This window comes from Electrona antarctica (assembly GCF_951216825.1).
Source record: "Electrona antarctica genome assembly, chromosome: 18".
Taxonomy (NCBI): Eukaryota; Metazoa; Chordata; class Actinopteri; order Myctophiformes; family Myctophidae; genus Electrona; species Electrona antarctica.
Window position 1 is genome coordinate 20960469 of NC_136799.1, and position 18440 is coordinate 20978908.

The 18440-nt window shown below is 40.3% G+C and overlaps 3 protein-coding genes across 6 annotated transcripts in view; 1 reads left to right on the top strand and 2 right to left on the bottom strand.

Annotated features, from left to right (window-relative positions):
* nin (ninein (GSK3B interacting protein)) overlaps positions 1–10694 on the bottom strand; it is a 39584-nt gene extending 28890 nt beyond the window's left edge. For 2 of the 4 annotated variants that reach the window (XM_079528853.1, XM_079528856.1), the window contains exons 1-4: positions 10339–10694; positions 3787–3999; positions 2222–2318; positions 1600–1772 (exon numbers count right to left, since the gene is read on the bottom strand). In XM_079528853.1, the coding sequence (XP_079384979.1) occupies positions 1600–1772; positions 2222–2318; positions 3787–3978 (462 nt within the window). In that variant the 5' untranslated portion in view covers positions 3979–3999; positions 10339–10694. Of the gene's footprint in view, positions 1–1599; positions 1773–2221; positions 2319–3786; positions 4025–10338 lie in introns of all 4 variants that reach the window. The other 2 variants (XM_079528855.1, XM_079528854.1) reach the window with 2 other exon arrangements.
* A 529-nt stretch (positions 10695–11223) lies between these two features.
* LOC306942482 (lysophosphatidylserine lipase ABHD12-like) lies at positions 11224–16278 on the top strand. Its single transcript, XM_079528392.1, has 12 exons — positions 11224–11602; positions 12097–12199; positions 12507–12626; positions 12822–12852; positions 12954–12999; positions 13167–13296; positions 13575–13612; positions 14036–14115; positions 14367–14449; positions 14680–14758; positions 15024–15157; positions 15335–16278. Exons 1-12 carry the CDS (start codon positions 11500–11502, stop codon positions 15351–15353), a joined length of 966 nt encoding a protein of 321 aa, XP_079384518.1. The 5' UTR covers positions 11224–11499; the 3' UTR covers positions 15354–16278.
* On the bottom strand, positions 15476–17781 carry LOC306942621 (glycogen phosphorylase, liver form-like; the record flags this gene model as incomplete). Its single annotated transcript, XM_079528629.1, has 5 exons — positions 15476–16288; positions 16479–16534; positions 16624–16758; positions 17036–17243; positions 17715–17781. The coding sequence occupies 4 exons, from the start codon at positions 17779–17781 to the stop codon at positions 16480–16482; spliced, it is 465 nt and encodes a 154-aa protein (XP_079384755.1). The 3' UTR covers positions 15476–16288; position 16479.
* Between the last annotated feature and the right edge of the window lie 659 nt (positions 17782–18440).

The window sequence follows — 18440 nt, forward strand, 5'->3', positions numbered from 1 at the left end:
TTGGTACATAGAAATTGATCTATTGAAGATTCTGACTTTCAAATGTACATAATGTTTGTTTTGATTGTATTGCTGCATTGTTGTATTGTGCTTTCTGCTTTGGCAATGTAAACGTATGTTTTCTCATGCCAATAAAGCCCTTTGAATTGAATTGAATTGAATTGCAAGGGTGTATATGTGTGTAGAGCAAGGGTGTGTGTGTGTGTGTGTGTGTGTGTGTGTGTGTGTGTGTGTGTGTGTGTCTGTCTCGCAGGTGGAATGAAGGGCACATAATACCAACACATCCATCCACATACAAACGTAGACCCTTTCTCTGACCAGTTGGTTGCTTTTGTTGACCACCATTAATCCTGACTGGATGCAGCATACCATTCAAACACTGAGCTTTCAATGGGTAAAGACTTCAGTCATTGGCGGCCTGCGTCGCTGGAAGAAAACCTTTATTCTTCAGTCCACAATGGCAGATACGTCCAAAATTGCACCTGCTCTTCCACTATTCCACAAGCCATTTATGTGTTTCAAACACAATAGAAGTGATGGCTGGTGGTTAGGTGCCAAACTGTCTATTCTGTAATGGGCAAAATAACCAGCAACAGCAAATGTTTACCAGTATTTGACTGTTATTTTCCCCCACTCTAGTTTCTGTTGTACAACTACACAAATATGGGTGTGTAAAATGGGCCAAGAGGCCAACCGTTACAACGGAGTGTCTCCACCAGCAGTGAGAGCAGGATTATCCAAGAAAAGGACCTTGGAGATCAAGCTGAACAGAGACACCATGCAGAGAGCTCAGCAGTGCATGAACAGATTCACTACTGTAGCAGTGATACACACACCTTCACATTTAAGCTGATGGAAACGTGCCAAGCAAGCGGTACTTAAAATACTAGTCTTAACATGGTGCTACGGTGATCTGGGAGATTCATATTAAGGTGTGGTCCTTTCTTATCACGTGTCCGTTATCAAGGCATTGAAGACCCCTAAAGGTCTGGAGTTTAAAGTAAATATACAGAAGGTCTAAATTGAAAAACTGAAAACAGCGCTTACAAACAAATATGTCAGCCTTCATCATTTCAAGAACAGGAGATGTGCGATCAACAACCATAGTCTCAATTATATCAACTCAACTCTATCTGATTCCCTCCTGGCTCCCTCATCAGTCCTTCAATCTTTTACATTATATGGCCTACCTGGACATGACGATGATAATTGATATAAAACACTGCACTGTTGCCTTGACCACCACGGGTACACATATGATGATCAAAGTTCACCAAGTAACACCATGGCACTTAAATACACAATACCATGGTATGTTAAACTGACTTAACCACTGTACCACTGTCATCCCAGATGCCACTGTAACATTACTCCTTGAATGTTATCATGATGGGTATGACTGTCTACATTATATTTTAAGAGCTGTCCTGTGTATAGCACTAAGATGATTAGCTAAGAATAACACCTTTGGGCTTGTTGAGAAATAGAATACAAGCAAGGTCAGCAAATGAAAAGGACAGCATCGATTTGTTGTATGTGTTGTTGTAGTTTGGTTCTGGCAAAACATGAGAACATTTCAATAGTCTGAGCTGAACCCACCTCTCGCTTCCTAGGAACAGCAGAATAGTCCTCTTCCGGATCCTCCTCTCGTTGCACGGGGTTCACGTTGGTAACCTCAGTTAAGTCTGAAACATGCTCTATGGATTCTGGGGTGGACCGGCGACCATACCGCTTACTGCCCTTCACAAACTTTGGCTGAATCACAGGCGAATCTAAAAACAAAATTGGATGGAATAGTGATGATGAGGATGAGTCTTAAGGGAATCCTAAGGAATCCTAATAAAACTTATTAGAATCTAAGTCCATTAAACAAACAAATAAATACAAAAACCCCAATATGCTCTTTGTCTTTGGAATGTCAAACAAAAGCCAGGGGCAGAACCATGACAGTGTAACCAGCCGCTAAATTGAATTGGTTTTGTGCCTGAGCTTCTGGATCTGTGCCTCAGTATATAGATTTATGGCTGAATCAGCATGGTAGCTGTTCCACCAGTTCAGCCTTGACAATAAGCCTTCTCAGCTTGGATGACATAACACCTCCCCAAAGTAAAATAAAACTGAAACTGCCATGAGTTATAGACAGTATTAATCCTATGACTTCCTGCTCTGAGTCTGTGCATGTTAATACAGGATTTGTTGAGTATGGGCCACCACACATTACCTGGTTTAGGCAAGTCTTCTTCCCGTTGCGGTTGGGGTGCTTCGATATTCGACGACAAAACCACAATCAGTGCATTCTTGAAGTGGGCAAAGTCCACCTGTAAGGAAAATAAATGTTTTTAACCATCATGAATGAGAGAATTCATTATACATAATTATTACATTGGTGAATGTTGGTATCTGCAGCAAAGCAAAACATAACTAGAATAATAAAATCCTTCAAATTCCTAACATTGGATGCAATCCCCCTGGATGCAGGGTGGAGGCTGGGTGTCCCTGAGTGTCTGGGTGGGGGTTATCCAGCAGGAGGCGGAGAGGGGAGGGAAGGTCACACTTCTCAAGAAGCAACAGCTGTTAACCCTAAATATGGAGATTTTCTTTGTGCATCAAGGTTGGCGGCTGCTGGATTTACGTGAGGGTTTACTTTTTTTTTACTTCATTGTTGGATGAGACAGTCCAAGCAAGATGATCACTGCCCCTTTCCTAACATTAACAACCCCAAACCAACCCCCACGTGGAGGCCAAGGCGGAGACAATAGCCATCCATCCATAAGCACGCTTGCAGACAAAGAGATACCGATCGTAAGGTTCTTTAGAGTTTACTAGTCTTTTTTAATAATAATAATAGTGCATCCTTCTACTGAAAGACGAAGTATCAAAGATCCAGTACATACATGTACAACGCTCTGAACATACACTTGTCCATTTGTAGTCCATATTAGTAAAAGGGGAAAAGATTTATGTGGAGAGCCCTCAAAGAAATGCATCAGTGAATGGCCAGTTGCAGGCCTGGTTGTCTTGACGACAGACACCTGTGATGCGGGATGATAGGGCACAATTTCACTCCTCAACACGATGGCTAACAAAGCACTGAAAGCCTGGAGACTAGGGATGTTAATAGTTAATGGCCGTTAAGAAATTAATCAATTAAACTGAACAGTTAATAATTAACTTTAATTAACATGCCTTTGCATGTGATGTGACAGACAAAACAGTGCACTTTTCATTTCATTTTATTCTTCATACACAGATGCCATTGCCTGGCCCTGTATCGCAAATGGTCAAATAAATTTGGTTAAGGAATATAATGTGCCTTTTGTATTCAGTATATCAGTGTAGATTTTTATTTTAGACATTGAGGGAAATTAAGATTCACCGTTTTTTTTAAAAACAGCACTTATCAACTAACTGGTTAATCGATCGATAAGGTTATCAAATGTATCAATTATCACGTAATGACTTAATCAATAATTCCCATCCCTACTGGACTAACTTGGAGACACAAAGACCTGGAGCAACAAAGACCTAAGAGCTGCAGTGCCTAACATGGGCCTCAGCCAAATTCTGGACACAATGAATACCCTGAACATGTTGAAATATGAAACGTAACAATGAGCCAATATTCTCTTTGAGCAAACTATTTTAGTTCAAAGACGGCAATGGACCTATAGAGCTGCACCATTAATCATTTAGGAGTCGGGACCATGTGATTTCATATTCAACCGGAAACAACAAAAACATGAACCATGCGGACATTGCATTGCAGAGCTTTGGTCTTAGTCTTACCCTGCCAGTGAAGTGGTCTTCATTCCGGATCAGGGCCTGGAGAAGGGCAGGGGTGGCATCGCCCAGGTAAAGGGACTGGCAGAGGTCAGACAGCTCCTCTGGGGAGAGTGACCCAGTGCCGCTGGCATCGAAACTGTTAAAAACTTCTTTTAGGCGCTCCTCATACTGGTCCTGCTCTTGGGCGTCATCCATCCCCCAGGACAGCACCCTGCCCTGAACAGGAATAACATGATAAAGACTGAATGATAAGTTGGTTTAGACAGATTTCAGTTGTTTCATGAAGGCCTAGCTTGTGCAAAGCGACTTATGTTGAGTTCAAATCAAAATAAAGAAAGCTTAAATTCCAAGATCACCGAGTAAATCATACTAAAGACAACACGTAAAGCAAGAGTCAATTCCACAGCTCAGACACATCAAATCACAGTTAATAAAGCAAGCCACTTACAAGCAGGATAGAAATGTCCATATCAAGAGCAACAGTTCCTTCGGGCACCCTCAAATGTGACAGACACAGTGTGTTTGATCTACTGCCACATTGCATTGCAGTGGCATTACTAGGAACGGAGTGAGTAGGGAGGCTTTCTCTAATCCAATTAGTACGATTATACAATGAGGTTGAGAGGCACCCTGGTAGCTCACCTGTCCCTGCCGGCTGCTGCAGGTGCCTGGGGTGTGAATCTGACCTAATGCCTGTTTGGTACTTGACATGCCCTCTCTCTCTCACGCCTTTCTTGTCTCTCTACTCACTGTCAAATAAAGGAGAACTGCCTGGGTGGAAAAAAAAGACTCTGGTTGATTGCTTGGTGCCAATTATGGTTCCGGTGTCGTTTACCAACAATAGCCGTTCTACACGCTCACAACGTGTTGTGATGATGCAACGCATTGTGAGCTTATAAATGGACTATTTTCGATGCGTGACATAGAACGAAAGTAACAAAGTAAATTATAAATCAGCCATTATACTCTTTAACTCTTACCTGGGTGATTTCATTAGTAAATAGAAAAAGTGCCCTTCTGGGCACAGGTCTCCAACAGGAGGATAGGAGTGTGTGTGATGTTTGGCAAAATGTTTAGGAGGCTACTCCTGAAAACTTTAGAAGCCAATCGTAGCCAATCAGGATAGATTATGAGAAAGCAAACAAACCCGTCTTGATCACATGACTATGGAGATCATGTGTACATATTTGCGTGAAATTTGGATAAAATCTGAAGGAGTAATATTAGAAAATGTGTTTTACATATGTCGGCCTCCTGGTGGCGATATAAAGAGCAGATGTGAAAGATTCCAGGCAAAGGTATTTCCTTGGCCTCTAGGGAGTGTGCATACAAGGTTTTACACAGAAAAACACTAATCGGCCAGTTATAGCGCCACCATGAGGCTGAGTTGAAAATGTTCAAGTGGCATGTCTTCCTCGGCCTAGTGGGAATGTGCATGCAACATTTCACAGAAATCACTCAATGTGTTCATGATTCGCTGCATTGTGTGAGAAACGGAGCACTCCTGCAAACTTTGGAAGCCAATCTTAGCCAATCAGGATGGAGTCTGAAAAATCTGAAAGACCTGTTCCGTTAAATGGCTCTAGAGAGACTGTGTATCAATTTTCATGATGTTTGGACAAAATATGTAGGTGTACTGTCAAAAAATGTTTGTTTTGCACAAAGCGGCCTCCTGGTGGCGCTATAACAGGCCAAACTTTGGGGCAGAGGTTCAGCTCTGGCATTCAGGGAGTGTGTGTGCAGAGTATGGCTGCAATCAAGCCAATTGTGCCAGAGATTAGCTGGTCACAGACGGACAGACAGACGGAGTGCAAAACATACTCTCTCCCCATTCCTTCGGCCTGGTGGAGACAATAATATGCCACTCCCTCACATCACAGACAAACATTTCTCCAACTATAATATATAGCTGAAGTATTTATCTAGCAAGCTTCCTAAAATGTTTACGACTCGAGTTGTGGCTTTTCTCTTTTGATCTTTCTAGCATCAGAGAATATTGTCTGGGTCTGAATGAGCCACCAAAGCCTTATGCCAAGTTGCCAACATTGAGTGACAGCATAAATTACAGATGCGTGTACATGCATAGATAGATAATCAAATAACGAGTTTCATTTCTGGTATTTCTGGTAATACAGTGTCAAGTTTCTGTTTTGTAATGTTATGTACATACTAGGTGTAGTTTGAAAATCTTTTTCTTTATTTTGCCAGAATAAACTAAGTCAGAATTGAATCATTAGTCATTACTGTCTCACACCATGGTGGAAAGACTTTAAAGGGTAAGACCACTTTTTTAGAGGTTTGGGTTGTTTTCTTACCTTATTATGGTCAAACTAGTCCAGTCCAGGAGTTATTTCGCTCCATAGTGCAGTTTTACAGAAAATAGCGTTATAAAAATACCAGCCCATTGACTTACATTGTACACTGAAACAGCTCTCAAAATCACTCTTTTAGTTCGTAAACAAACACAAACAAAGTTGTTTCAGACAATATAGAGCAACACCAAACCTCATGTGGTTTTTTTTTTTCATAAAAATGTTAACTTCCTGTTGATTTGTCCATTTTTATTCAGAAGAAAACCCGGACTGGATCCATGGATCCGGATCCAGATCTTCATATAGTAAAATCAACAGGAAGTTAACATTTTTATGAAAAAAAAAAACCACATGAGGTTTGGTGTTGCTCTATATTGTCTGAAACAACTTTGTTTGTGTTTGTTTACGAACTAAAAGAGTGATTTTGAGAGCTGTTTCAGTGTACAATGTAAGTCAATGGGCTGGTATTTTTATAACGCTATTTTCTGTAAAACTGCACTATGGAGCGAAATAACTCCTGGACTGGACTAGTTTGACCATAATAAGGTAAGAAAACAACCCAAACCTCTAAAAAAGTGGTCTTACCCTTTAAATGACCTCCGTAATGACTTAAGATGTTAATCTCTTTTAAGAGTGATGAGAGTGCACTTGCATTATGCAAAGGTCAACTCAACTCATTTTTAGGGAAGGCTTTTTTGCCAACTTTGGAAATGACATTCCAAACAAATTATAGATGCTATACAGAGTAGACACTGTACTGTACATGTAAATAGCAATGTCACAGAAGGTGCTGCTTGGTTGTAGAGTTTAAGAGGATATGTCTGAATTGTCAGGCTATATTTGACTGAATATTAACTATAGACAGTATGGCACGGTAATTAAAAATAATATACTTTCAAGATTACGCTACTAGTCCGGCAGCCGACAGGCTCCTTTTGTTTAAAGTGAAATTTGGTCTATTTATAGTGACTCATAGGAATAGACTATGTGACAACTAGGTATAGTCTGGTGACCATCGGAGAGACGGGTGACAGCCGGAATGTAGACAGCACCCGGGTGAGCAGTATGGGTTAGCGCCCCAGCCTGTGTCCTCCATGAGGAGGAAGCCCAACAACCCTCGGTGAGGCCTTTGGGAGGGCCATGCAAGCAGCAAGCGGAACCGCAGCACCATGTCCCTGCGGAACCATTGCCCACCACTCCTGAATGAACTGTCTGGTGCTGGGACTCTGGTGCAACGCACAGGTCCTGAGCCTGGTGAGAGCAGGAGTGGACCTGGTGAGACGTAGGAGGGGCCCGGACAGGAGACAACCCACAGAGCCTAGTCCCTCCATGCGCCAGAAGTGTACCTCCCAGCCCTGGCAGAGTAGTTCTGGAGTAGTTCCAACGGATTATGTGCCCCTGGTTTTTCCCTAGTGGGACTGATTGAGGGTAGCTACTGGGACGTAAGTCGGGACTTGATCACTCCCGGCTGGGTCGCCTGAGTGAGGGGTATGATGTTGAGAGACCCAAAACCCCGTTGACCTCAGGATACATCACTGAGGATACGTCCCAGGTGCATCCATGCGATGTTTTTTAGTTAGTCTTTTTTTTATTGGCCTAAAATATTGTCTATACATACATTCATGAATCCACTTGCTGACCGGCTGTCAGTATTGAGCAATTTCTTTTATAGGGGTTTCTTGTGATCCTACCATTAACATCGTATGGCAGGCAAAAATGTCAAACTTTTGCTTTAAGTAGCATGTGACATGTCAAACTATGGTGTTTTCATGATTCTGAATCCATTCCAAGCATTAGTTTTGCACAAAATACACTCCTAAAAGCAGCCATCGCCACTTGCCCAAATGTGCCCAAAATGTGCTGACCACATCACATTTGTCATGACGTCTATGGCCGTTTTTAGCCCAAGGAGTGTATTTTGTGCAAAACTATTGCTTGGAATGAATTCAGAATCATGAAAACCCACTAGTTTGACATGTCACATGCTACTAAAATCAAAAAGAAAGTTTGACATTTTTGACTGCCATAGGATGTTAATGGTAGGGTCACAAGAAACCCCTATAAAAAAAAAAACTTGCCCAATACCGACAGCCAGTCAGCAAGTGGATTCATATTATATATAAATATTTTAGGCCAATAAAAAAGACAAATAAAATGCCCACCCGTCCACCTCGGCTGCCGGACTATACGTTTGTATTTGGAACACTAGCATGATGTGATTATTATAATATATCTTATAATATCTCTGCTGTCAGGAAGAAACCACCTAACTCCAAAATGTTCATTTTTCAGGAAATGAAATTTTTCAGGAAATATATAATATATTTTGAAAACAAAGCAATACTGCCTCATCAAAGTTGGTGTTGTGACTTTATATATTGTCAATTACTTGCATGATGAGAGGGGGAGAGGTGAAGGAGTAGTTTGCAGACAGTTTGAGGGTCCAATGGAGTTTAGAGGTTTTGTCCAAAGTGCTTTTTACTACTTTCCATTGGTTGAATATTTTTTAAACAACACACAGATGTAAAGGGTGTGCAATAAAACTGATTAATGCAAAACAAAATCCTCAAAAATGGAGTTTAGGTGTTTTCCTCCCGACAGCAACGATATCATGATTTCAGATTCTGAAAGTCCATTTTGACATCTTTGCAATGTAAAGGTTGATATTCCTCAGCAGATTTTTTTTAATTTCAACTCCTAGCAGCTTCAGTATGAGAACAGCACTACAACAGCGGCTTAAAGATTTTCTTTACATAGGCTTCTAAAATCTATAATCAAAGGACCCATCTCTTTCCTCCCAGCTTTAACAGCTGCTCTTTGTCAGCGAGATGGCTATCGCTCAGTGTTGCGTTTAGCCAGGTGTCCCCCCAACACACCCCATTCAACATGGACAATGGGCAGAGAGCAATCAGTATTCTGCATCTGATTCTGCACATTTCTTCAAATAATCAAATGCACAGAGCTTCATGTCTCAGCAGTGCCCAAGGCTTTAAAACATAGCCTATAGGCCTAGTACTGGTCTATAACTATATGAACTACTAAGTTGAGTCTTCTGAAGTAACAAATATAAGAAAGTATTTGCAGTTTTGCACATTACTAAAGGTTACATTTTCACTATTTTTCCAGCACTTTTCTCTCACATTGTGTAAATTGCAACACACTACTAGAGATAGTTCCTTAATGATATTTTTGGTGTGTAACATTTCCCCTCCCCTTTCTTGTTCAGCAGCAGGGAAGCAAAACCATACTTGATATCCCACATGTTACAACACTGCAGTTAATTGATCATCAATTGTTTCTGCTTTCTTCACAAGCTGTCAGTTAGCTGGCTTAATTGGTGCAGCCACAACAGTGGACTGACAGCTGTCGCTGCTGAATCAGGACAGATCGGGTCAAGAGGAAAAGGTTAATCCTGCAGACACCTGCTGCACGTCCAACCTCCAGGCATTCACTTATGATGGTGCGATTTATCCCCCAATCATTTATCATTCCCAAATCTACAGTTCAGTTTGGCACCTGTGGGCCACAGGTGCCAAACTGAACTGTAGATTTGTGTTAACGACATCTTAAATATACCAGGCGTCTTTCCAGACAACTGCATTGTGTGAGATGCAAAATGTTTTGATATTGATGTGAATGAGATAGGCGGCATAGGCCTATGTCATATCCTTGGCATGAATATCAAGAATATGAATTGTCATATCCATCAATAGCTTATCAGTCACAACATTATATTCTGAATAGTATAGGCTACAGCACACACCACCACTGACATAATTTGCCACCAAAGGGAGCTGTAGAGGGAATCATGGGAATAGGTTTTGATGATTCACATTGTCTCATCATATGAGAAGTCACAATGTAACATTAGTCACTGACCTTTGGGACTACAAAGTAGGCTACAACTAACTACAGTGCACATTAGAAAACTCATTAATGACAATTAGGTTCCTAAATTAGACCTGGGCCTATAAAAGTAATCAGAAAACATCATCCAATGTGAAAGTAATGAGCTCCATGCAAGCTAATTATCCTGCTGGCACACAGGGTGCGCAGGGCGGCGGCATGGCTAGAGGAAGAAAGCGCTGCGGGAGAGTGCTAAACAAACAAACTGTTGTTCACATTATCACATCTTCCACTTTTAAGTTAACCCAATGAGTCAATGACAAATGACGATCAAAAGACAATGACTGTCTATTCTGCAAGTAAAGAAATGTTGTTAGCTAAGATAAACACTACTTACCGAACTCTCTCAAAGTGTAATATTCCTGTTTTCTGCCTGAATTTTTGAGGGACCCGGTTTTTAAAAGTTTTATATTTTCTTCATAATAGCCTAATGTCGCGACTCGCGAGTCTCTTGCAGGAACCCACTCCAGAAAGTCATTAATGGTTCCGATGTAGATGATTTTCCCTGGATGGAAATTCACCGTTACTTATTATTGCTACAATGTTTGGTAACGGCTTTGTTGTGTCCGCGGCTGCTGCTGCTGCATCTTGTAGCGGATTTTGAAAAGCTCTTGTTGGAGGAAGGGGCGGTGTCGTGACGAGCAGGATGAGGATCCTAACTTCTGGCCACTGTATCCAACCTCCAACTTGCGAGTCCTCTGGTCCAGTCACTCCACTGAGTCCACTCTCAGCTCAAATAAATTACATATTTGGGAAATAATGTATAGTGTAATGTAATCCAGAGCTGTCTTACTCTATGGCTCTCTGTGTTATCTAGTTAAGACAAATGGCATTGGATTCTTGGAACATACTGTTGTAACTTCCAAAATATGTGGTGGGAAAAATTGATTGATTGAACATTTTAGGAACATTAAAAGTAGGCCTATGCACAATGGGTACATTTCAAACGAAAGCACGTCAATACAAAAACTGATACCATCATTCATTAGCATGTATTGTGTATTCTTGACAGGACAGGTTCTTCAGGTTCTTCAGGACAGATAGGTTCTTCTTGTGTTTAGGAATTGCAGGGCAAAATGCCATAGCAAAATCTGCTATAAATGTTATCATAACATGTGTACAGTTTTGTACACTGAACAGCACGATAACAATGCAACGTTCTCTCCGGTTGGTGACGTCAAGCTTCCGGGTCTGAGAAGTTATTTTCACTTTCACGAAATAACGTCTGCTGAACTAGTCTGCCCCTAATAAAAGTAAAAGTATTGCACAGCTCTGATCCATAGCCTTACGTACTGCGGGCGGCATTAGAGCTATGGATCAGAGCTAAGTAGTGCAGTATTGTTGAATACTCGAGCCATGTGGCTGCAGAGGGTAAAATTAGTCTGACTTGAACGTTGACCTGATTTCAGTCTGGGTCACAAGTTCTCACAGCGTTCATGTTTACAGGAAGAGAACTCACTCAGCACAGCCACAAGCAAAACAGACGAGACTTTGGACAATGAAGCGGGCCATTATATATCTGACCACCGTCTATGCTTCTGTTCCTGTTCTTCTCTACCTGTTTCCGTGGATACTGGGACATGTCATATATTGTCACCTGTGTAAGCTGTTTTTTCTTTTTTTATGATGAATTCATGTTCTGTTCTTTGGCTAGTGTATTGGCCTATTGGTACGCCTCTAAATGTTTTGATGAACAAGGTGGACCCTCTTGTTAACAATGTTTTATTGGGTCGTTGTTTTATTGAGTTGTGCTTGAAATGTACTGTAATTCTGTTACTGTTCTGCCGGTGTCATTTACCAATACACTGAATACAGAATAGTCTACCTACCCTACCGTACATAGTTTTAGGTTCACAATGTTTAATGATGAATCATATGTTTTCATGAATCATTCTCTGGCAATGATTCCGAATCATTCTGTCGTGTTGACATTTACAACAGTCTTTCTTATGAAGATAAGATCTTAATCCAATTAAAACTAACGTGCAAGAGATCTGCACATACAGTATAGCTATAGCTATACCATGGAAAGGAAAACTAAATGGCTTTGATGTTCTTTCTTGTATTAGCATTTTATTGTGTCCACACTCCACAGTGATATTTCCTGTCTTTGTGGACCTTGGCAAGCCTGAGAAGATACTGAACCACACATGCAACCTCTACCTTACCACTGAGGAGGGTGTCTCAGTGGGTGTATGGTCAGTTCATATTGACCAAAATGGACTGGGTCCATCTAGCACTGAGGATGGAGGATGGAAGGAGGTTTTTCAAGCCTTTGTGGCCCAGTGGGAACAGAGACCCAATTACTGGCATTGCTATTCCCATGTTTTAGCTACAGTACAAAGTTAAATCCTTAGTGATAATTTTACTCAGAGAGAGAGTACAAATACCATTTGGTTCCATTTGTACTCTGTTAAATTCTAAGGATTTTACTGTGTACTGAGCTACAAAGCCACTGTCCTTACTCTCCTCCCCACTCTCCCCCTCTTAATTTCTCTCTCCTAGGCATACACTTCCCATCAGCCAATGGAAAGAGGCAGCGGAGAAAGACCCAGAGTGGTACAGGGAGGCACTGGGAGATGGCCAACCTGTTATTATCTATCTCCATGGCAACTTGGGAACCAGGTGGGACCAGCATGGAAGAAAAGAGACCCTTGAATAGATTTCTAATAGTGTCTAGTCTAGTGGGTATTGCATGATCCCTCAATACCCTGGGTTTATCCATAGACACCACACTTATGAAGATGCATGGGTCAGAATGAATAAGCCAGAGAAATGTTCTGTTGTTTATGTTTATTTTGTCATTGTCCTTATTTATAGGGCGATATATCACAGAGTACAGCTGGTGAAGGTGTGATTTCACATTTAACACAAGTTTCATTATTTCATGTAATTACATTTTTGATAGTGTTGTGTAAAATGATAACTTGTCTTTTTATGCATTTATTGCAGAAACTAAGTGCTGCAGGTTATCACGTGCTCTCCTTAGACTATAGAGGTAAATACTTGTTCTAACTTTGATACATAATAACAGGAGCACAGTTACACTTTCATAATGTGATCAAAGTGGTATTTTTACCTACGCAGGCATACACATGTATCGGTAGTCCTGGTAAAAGTTGATGCTGTCATCACATCACAAGTCATGATTCTGAGGGTTCCTAGGTTTTGGTGATTCCAGTGGGGAACCCAGTGAGGCTGGCCTGACCACTGATGCCCTCTACCTGTACCAGTGGGCAAAGCAACACAGCAGAGGTGGTCTGGTCTGTCTGTGGGGGCATTCCCTTGGTACTGGGTGAGTGCATGGTTGTATTGAGAAGTTTATGAATTATTGCCTATCATTCATACCAATGAATAGTAGAATGCCTGAAGGTCAGTAGACTGAAAGCTTGCAAATAAATCTATTGATTGTGCACAGATTTGAGTGTGTGGAGCTTCCCTTTATTTTTTCTTTATTATACCAATGAATAGTAAAAAAAAAAAAAAAAAATACAAAGGTTGTAAAAGGTAATTAAATTAGTCATCATTCATCATCATAGTTCATACTCATTATCAGGTTTATTTTATCTGTAGGGTGGCAACGAATACTGCACTGAAACTACAAGAACATGGTGAGCTTGTGTTTCTTAAAGGCATATACTATTAAGTGTTTGCAACAACTGAAACAAACTAACGAAGAAAAAAATGCATCAACATGATGGAATATCATCTTTAATTCATCTGTTGTTTGAATCATAATGCCCTCTATAATGCATACATAGCTATTCCTGTGTTATGTTAAGGTCAAATTAATATTTGTGATCATTGTTTTTAAAAGTTATAAACCAGAGAAACTCTCTAGGTTCACCATAAATAATTAATTGGGAAATATTAAAAGTGCACTTCAATAATTCAGCTAACTCCACAATAAAATTAAGCTCCAGGGTACAAAATGCATGATCTAGTCTCTGTCTTTGGTTCCTGAGTGTTCAGTGTAGTTGATTAATCATTCATGCAATGTATAATGAACATTGTGTCTCAACATTTCCTTTTAGGGTCACTTATTGATGCTATAATTCTTGAAGCCCCATTCACAAGAATTGGGGAAGTTGTAACCAACCATCCTCTCTGTAAGGTGAAATATTTCTGTGGCATTCTTTGTTTTTATGTCTGCAGCCTTCAGGCTGTTTACCAATTCACTGTATTACAGCACTAACAGATGTCTTAATTTCCGCTTTTCAAAAGAACAGCTTGTGCAACTGTTAAGAACAGACATGAGTATTCAACCTGTCTGTTCTAAGGAATCAAGTTTATTCCTACAGTATATATTCCACAAGTATTTGTATATCACTACATAAATATTAACAATCTCTACCTTCTTTTCAGCTGTACATGTTCCTTCCAGGTTTTGAGAGCCTGATTTGGAACATCTTAGAAATGAACAACATAGTATTTGCTAATGATAAAAAGTAAGTATTTTATGATAATGATCACGGTGCATATGCTAATACCATTATCCACATCTAATTTATTGCACAGTTGACCTGCTGGACCCATGGACTGATCCATTAGGATAATACTGTAGGCCACAATTAAGACAATGTTGCTCATTGGTTATTACAGCTTTGCCACATGCTGTGGTCTTTTTTTATCCATCCATGTCCATTATTGAAAATGTATTTCTTCTATGTCTGTACAGTTTAAAGACTTTGTACAGTCCACTACTGCTGCTACATGCAGAAGATGATGATATCGTTCCCTATCACATGGGGCAAAAGGTAGTATAGAACAATGAATTCTAATGTAGTTACATTTGTACACAATGTCAAAATTTGATTACATTTTGTACCCAGTAGTTTTCAAAGTAACTTGTATGGATATCTTTATCTACATGAAGTACTGTAAGTACATTCATCATGGCTGACTGTAGGGGATTGCAAACCCCTTAATCCTAACTCACCTCACCCCAAAATCGTATTATCTTTAAAAATGTTTTATCATGCAAAGTAGTATGTTAGTGCATTCCTTTGCTTGTGTCCCCAGCTATACCAAATATCACTTCAGGCTCAGAAAGAACGTGATGTAAAGGGTCATGTTCAAATGGTGTCCTACAGTGCAAGTCGTAAATATTCACACAACAACATCTACCTGGATCCCAATCTGTTGACTGTAGTCAAGTAAGTTACCATTACTAATCAAGAACATTTCTATTTACCCTGCAACTGTACAAAATTATGCATTTGAAAATGTATCATAAACATCAGTAAATATAACTGTTAACATTTGATCAAATGTGTTATCTTAGTAGTGTATTAATCATTTGTTACTGCTAATCTTTTTTATTTACACTATAGGGAATTTCTGCACTCCTGAAAGATAGATCCACTTCAACAGAATGGTGTCTGTCTGGCAGTGTCGTCTCTCATGTAGCTGAATTAGCTACAACATATTGTAACACAATATTAAATGAAATATGACAAAAAACAATAGAAACGTTTCACTTTTCATGTTGCATTCAGTCATTTTATTTCACCACTGGAAAGAGGTACAGCTCAAATACTAATAAGGAAGTTCAGTAAGTGAACTAGAAAAGTGCCTTACATACCTTATGTGAGTCATAGTATTTGCAAATTAATTCATTGTTTTATCCACTTTTTATATAGAGGCATAGTTTTCACAAAACAGGATACAATACAATGAGTGCCAGAAATGCTTGACAGTCACAGGAAAGTATTTGAAAATATACTGCATTCCTTTGAATGATAAAGGATATGCCCCGATCTGAACTGTGCGGATGCACTGAACACTGGATCTGGTACTCAAAGTGATTGAAAACCAATGCTTAGAATCATTTGCAAATACTATTTCACCCTGGCCAGGATGGACTATCAATCCCAATATGTCTTGGTCTGTGTCTTGGTGTTGAATGAATGTAACAGATGCCTATTGATGTAGAAAGTGCGTTTTTAAAGTATGATATAAAAGAATTCTGCGGAAATTCAAGCCTACTCATAACCTCTTAAAATCACTTGCTGTAACAAAATCACTAAAGGGTACACTAGTTGAAAACTAACAGCGTAGGTACTGTTAAACTGTAAACCTAAAGAATACCCTAGTAATCACATTTTCGCCAAAGCCCTGGCAGTTTCCTCGATGGCTTCTCTGGGCTCATTTGGGGCTGGGATCTTCAGGTCTGTGGGTTCCACTCCCCATATCTCTGTGGCGTAATCTGTGATAGTTCTGTCGCTGGAGAATTTGCCTGTGGCAGCGATGTTCTTGATCACCATTTTTGTCCACTCCTTTGGATCCTTTTAAACAAAACAAAACAGTTAATTATACACTGCTCTAAGGCTCAATTTATACTTGTGATTCTCTGACTCTAAACTTTCTAATGTTGTTCCATTTAGATCTTCCCACCCTTCTGGCTCCAACTACAATTTAAGTATAATTTGGAATTTCAGTTTGAGCCTAGTTTGTTACATGCAAACGTTACAGTACCTCATACAAAGTGCTGGCATTTCACATAGGCCTCAAAATCTGCAAACACTTTGAACCTGCACAGAAACATGGGGGGAAATGGTGTAATCTAAGCCAAAAAGGTCCAGACTTGAGCAAATGCAGAATCATAGTACTTTTCATTTACCGGTCATATTTCATGAGCATTTCAGTGATGTCTTTGAAAAGGTCTGGATTTTTGGGGCTGAAAAATCCACTCTTGATCTGGTCCATGACTTGTTTCAGCTCTGGAATTGCATTGTAGTATGACATGGCATCATAGCTGTGGAAATAAAACCAAAATCAAAGCGGCAAGAATGTCACCTCATATACTCATAGCTTCAGTGTTACAATTTAATGTATGTGATACAGTTTGTCCAATGTCTCATAGGCCTACAGTAGTAGACTGGTTTCGCATACCTTTAATATGGGAAGTACCAGCAATGAACAAACCCCTACATTTTGAAACCGATATGTACTTCCTTTCCTTATAGATTGAGTGAAACAGGCCACCCAATACTTTCTATTGACACCGACATTACAGGCGAGAGCTCCCCTACCCCTTCTTGTCCAGTTCAGCCACGTCCTCTACCCTCATGCCAAAGATGAACATGTTCTCCTCTCCGGCTTCCTCTGCCATCTCCACGTTGGCTCCGTCCATGGTGCCTATGGTGAGGGCTCCGTTCAGCATGAACTTCATGTTGCCTGTTCCTGAGGCCTCAGTGCCGGCAGTGGAGATCTGCTCTGACAGATCAGTGGCAGGAATCACTATAGGAGGAGTAGATCATCGGAATGGATTCTTTTTTTATTTGTAGTAATAGTGCACCGAAGTCTGACGTAATTTGCGCATCCTACCTGGGTCACGTTTTTTTCCGCCCCATTCATGATTCCCATACTTGTTTAATATTGCTCCAAATAAGAACCATGTTCCAAAAATAAACAAATTAGCACGGCGGTTTGACTCATATGGATCTGAAGCATCAACTGACACTAGAAAACACTAGTGTTACTGCCGTAGAACAGGTACAGACAGTGATGTCTCCAGAGGTCAAGGACATATTTCTCATTACTCAATGAATAATTAAACAGGCATATTGATCCTGACTGCACACTGGCTTAAAATAATTAAGCCAGTAACAGACATGGACAGTGAATATTCAGTCAACATTTGACATACCTGTACAGTACACTTTGGTCTATTGTCTCGTATTCACGTAATTGTAAGCTGTTGCACTGTACCTTTCTCTGCCAGGGAGACCCTGTTATTATATCTCACCGTCCCCGTAATATTAGACACCTGCATCATGTTCCACCCAAAACATGCCTCCAAACACTTCCACAGGTTCCCACTGCTGGAAGTTCTGGTGGCCCGCAATCATTTAAATTTGCGCTGCAAAATGCCCGCTCCATTAATAATAAGTCATTTATTTGGAATGATATTTTCAAAACAAAAAAACTAGATTTTCTGTTTCTCACAGAAACATGGCAGAAACCAGAGGACTACACCTCACTGATTGAGCTCTGTCCAGCAGATTGTTCTTTCATCTGTGCTCCCAGGAACACGGGTCATACAGGGGGTGGCCTAGCAGTGGTCCACAAGGACCGATTTTTAACCCGGACAGTGAGTTCTGGTTCCTTTTCCTCTTTTGAACTATTAATGGCCAAAGTAGGACGCTCCAATCCATTTTATTGTGTTTTAATTTATCGCCCTCCTGGTCCAAATGGTTCTTTTTTGACTGAGTTTAGTAATTTTTTAACCTCTATTATCAAACTTGAGAGGATCATAATGTTAGCCGACTTTAATATCCACATTAATGATACCACAAATAGCTTTGCAATTAATTTTTTAAGTATCACAGAGTCATTCAATTTCACTCAGCATGTGTCAGGTCCCACACACATTAGGGGAAACACTCTGGACCTTGTCTTCTCCCTAGGCTTGGATATCCATGACGTCTGCACTGA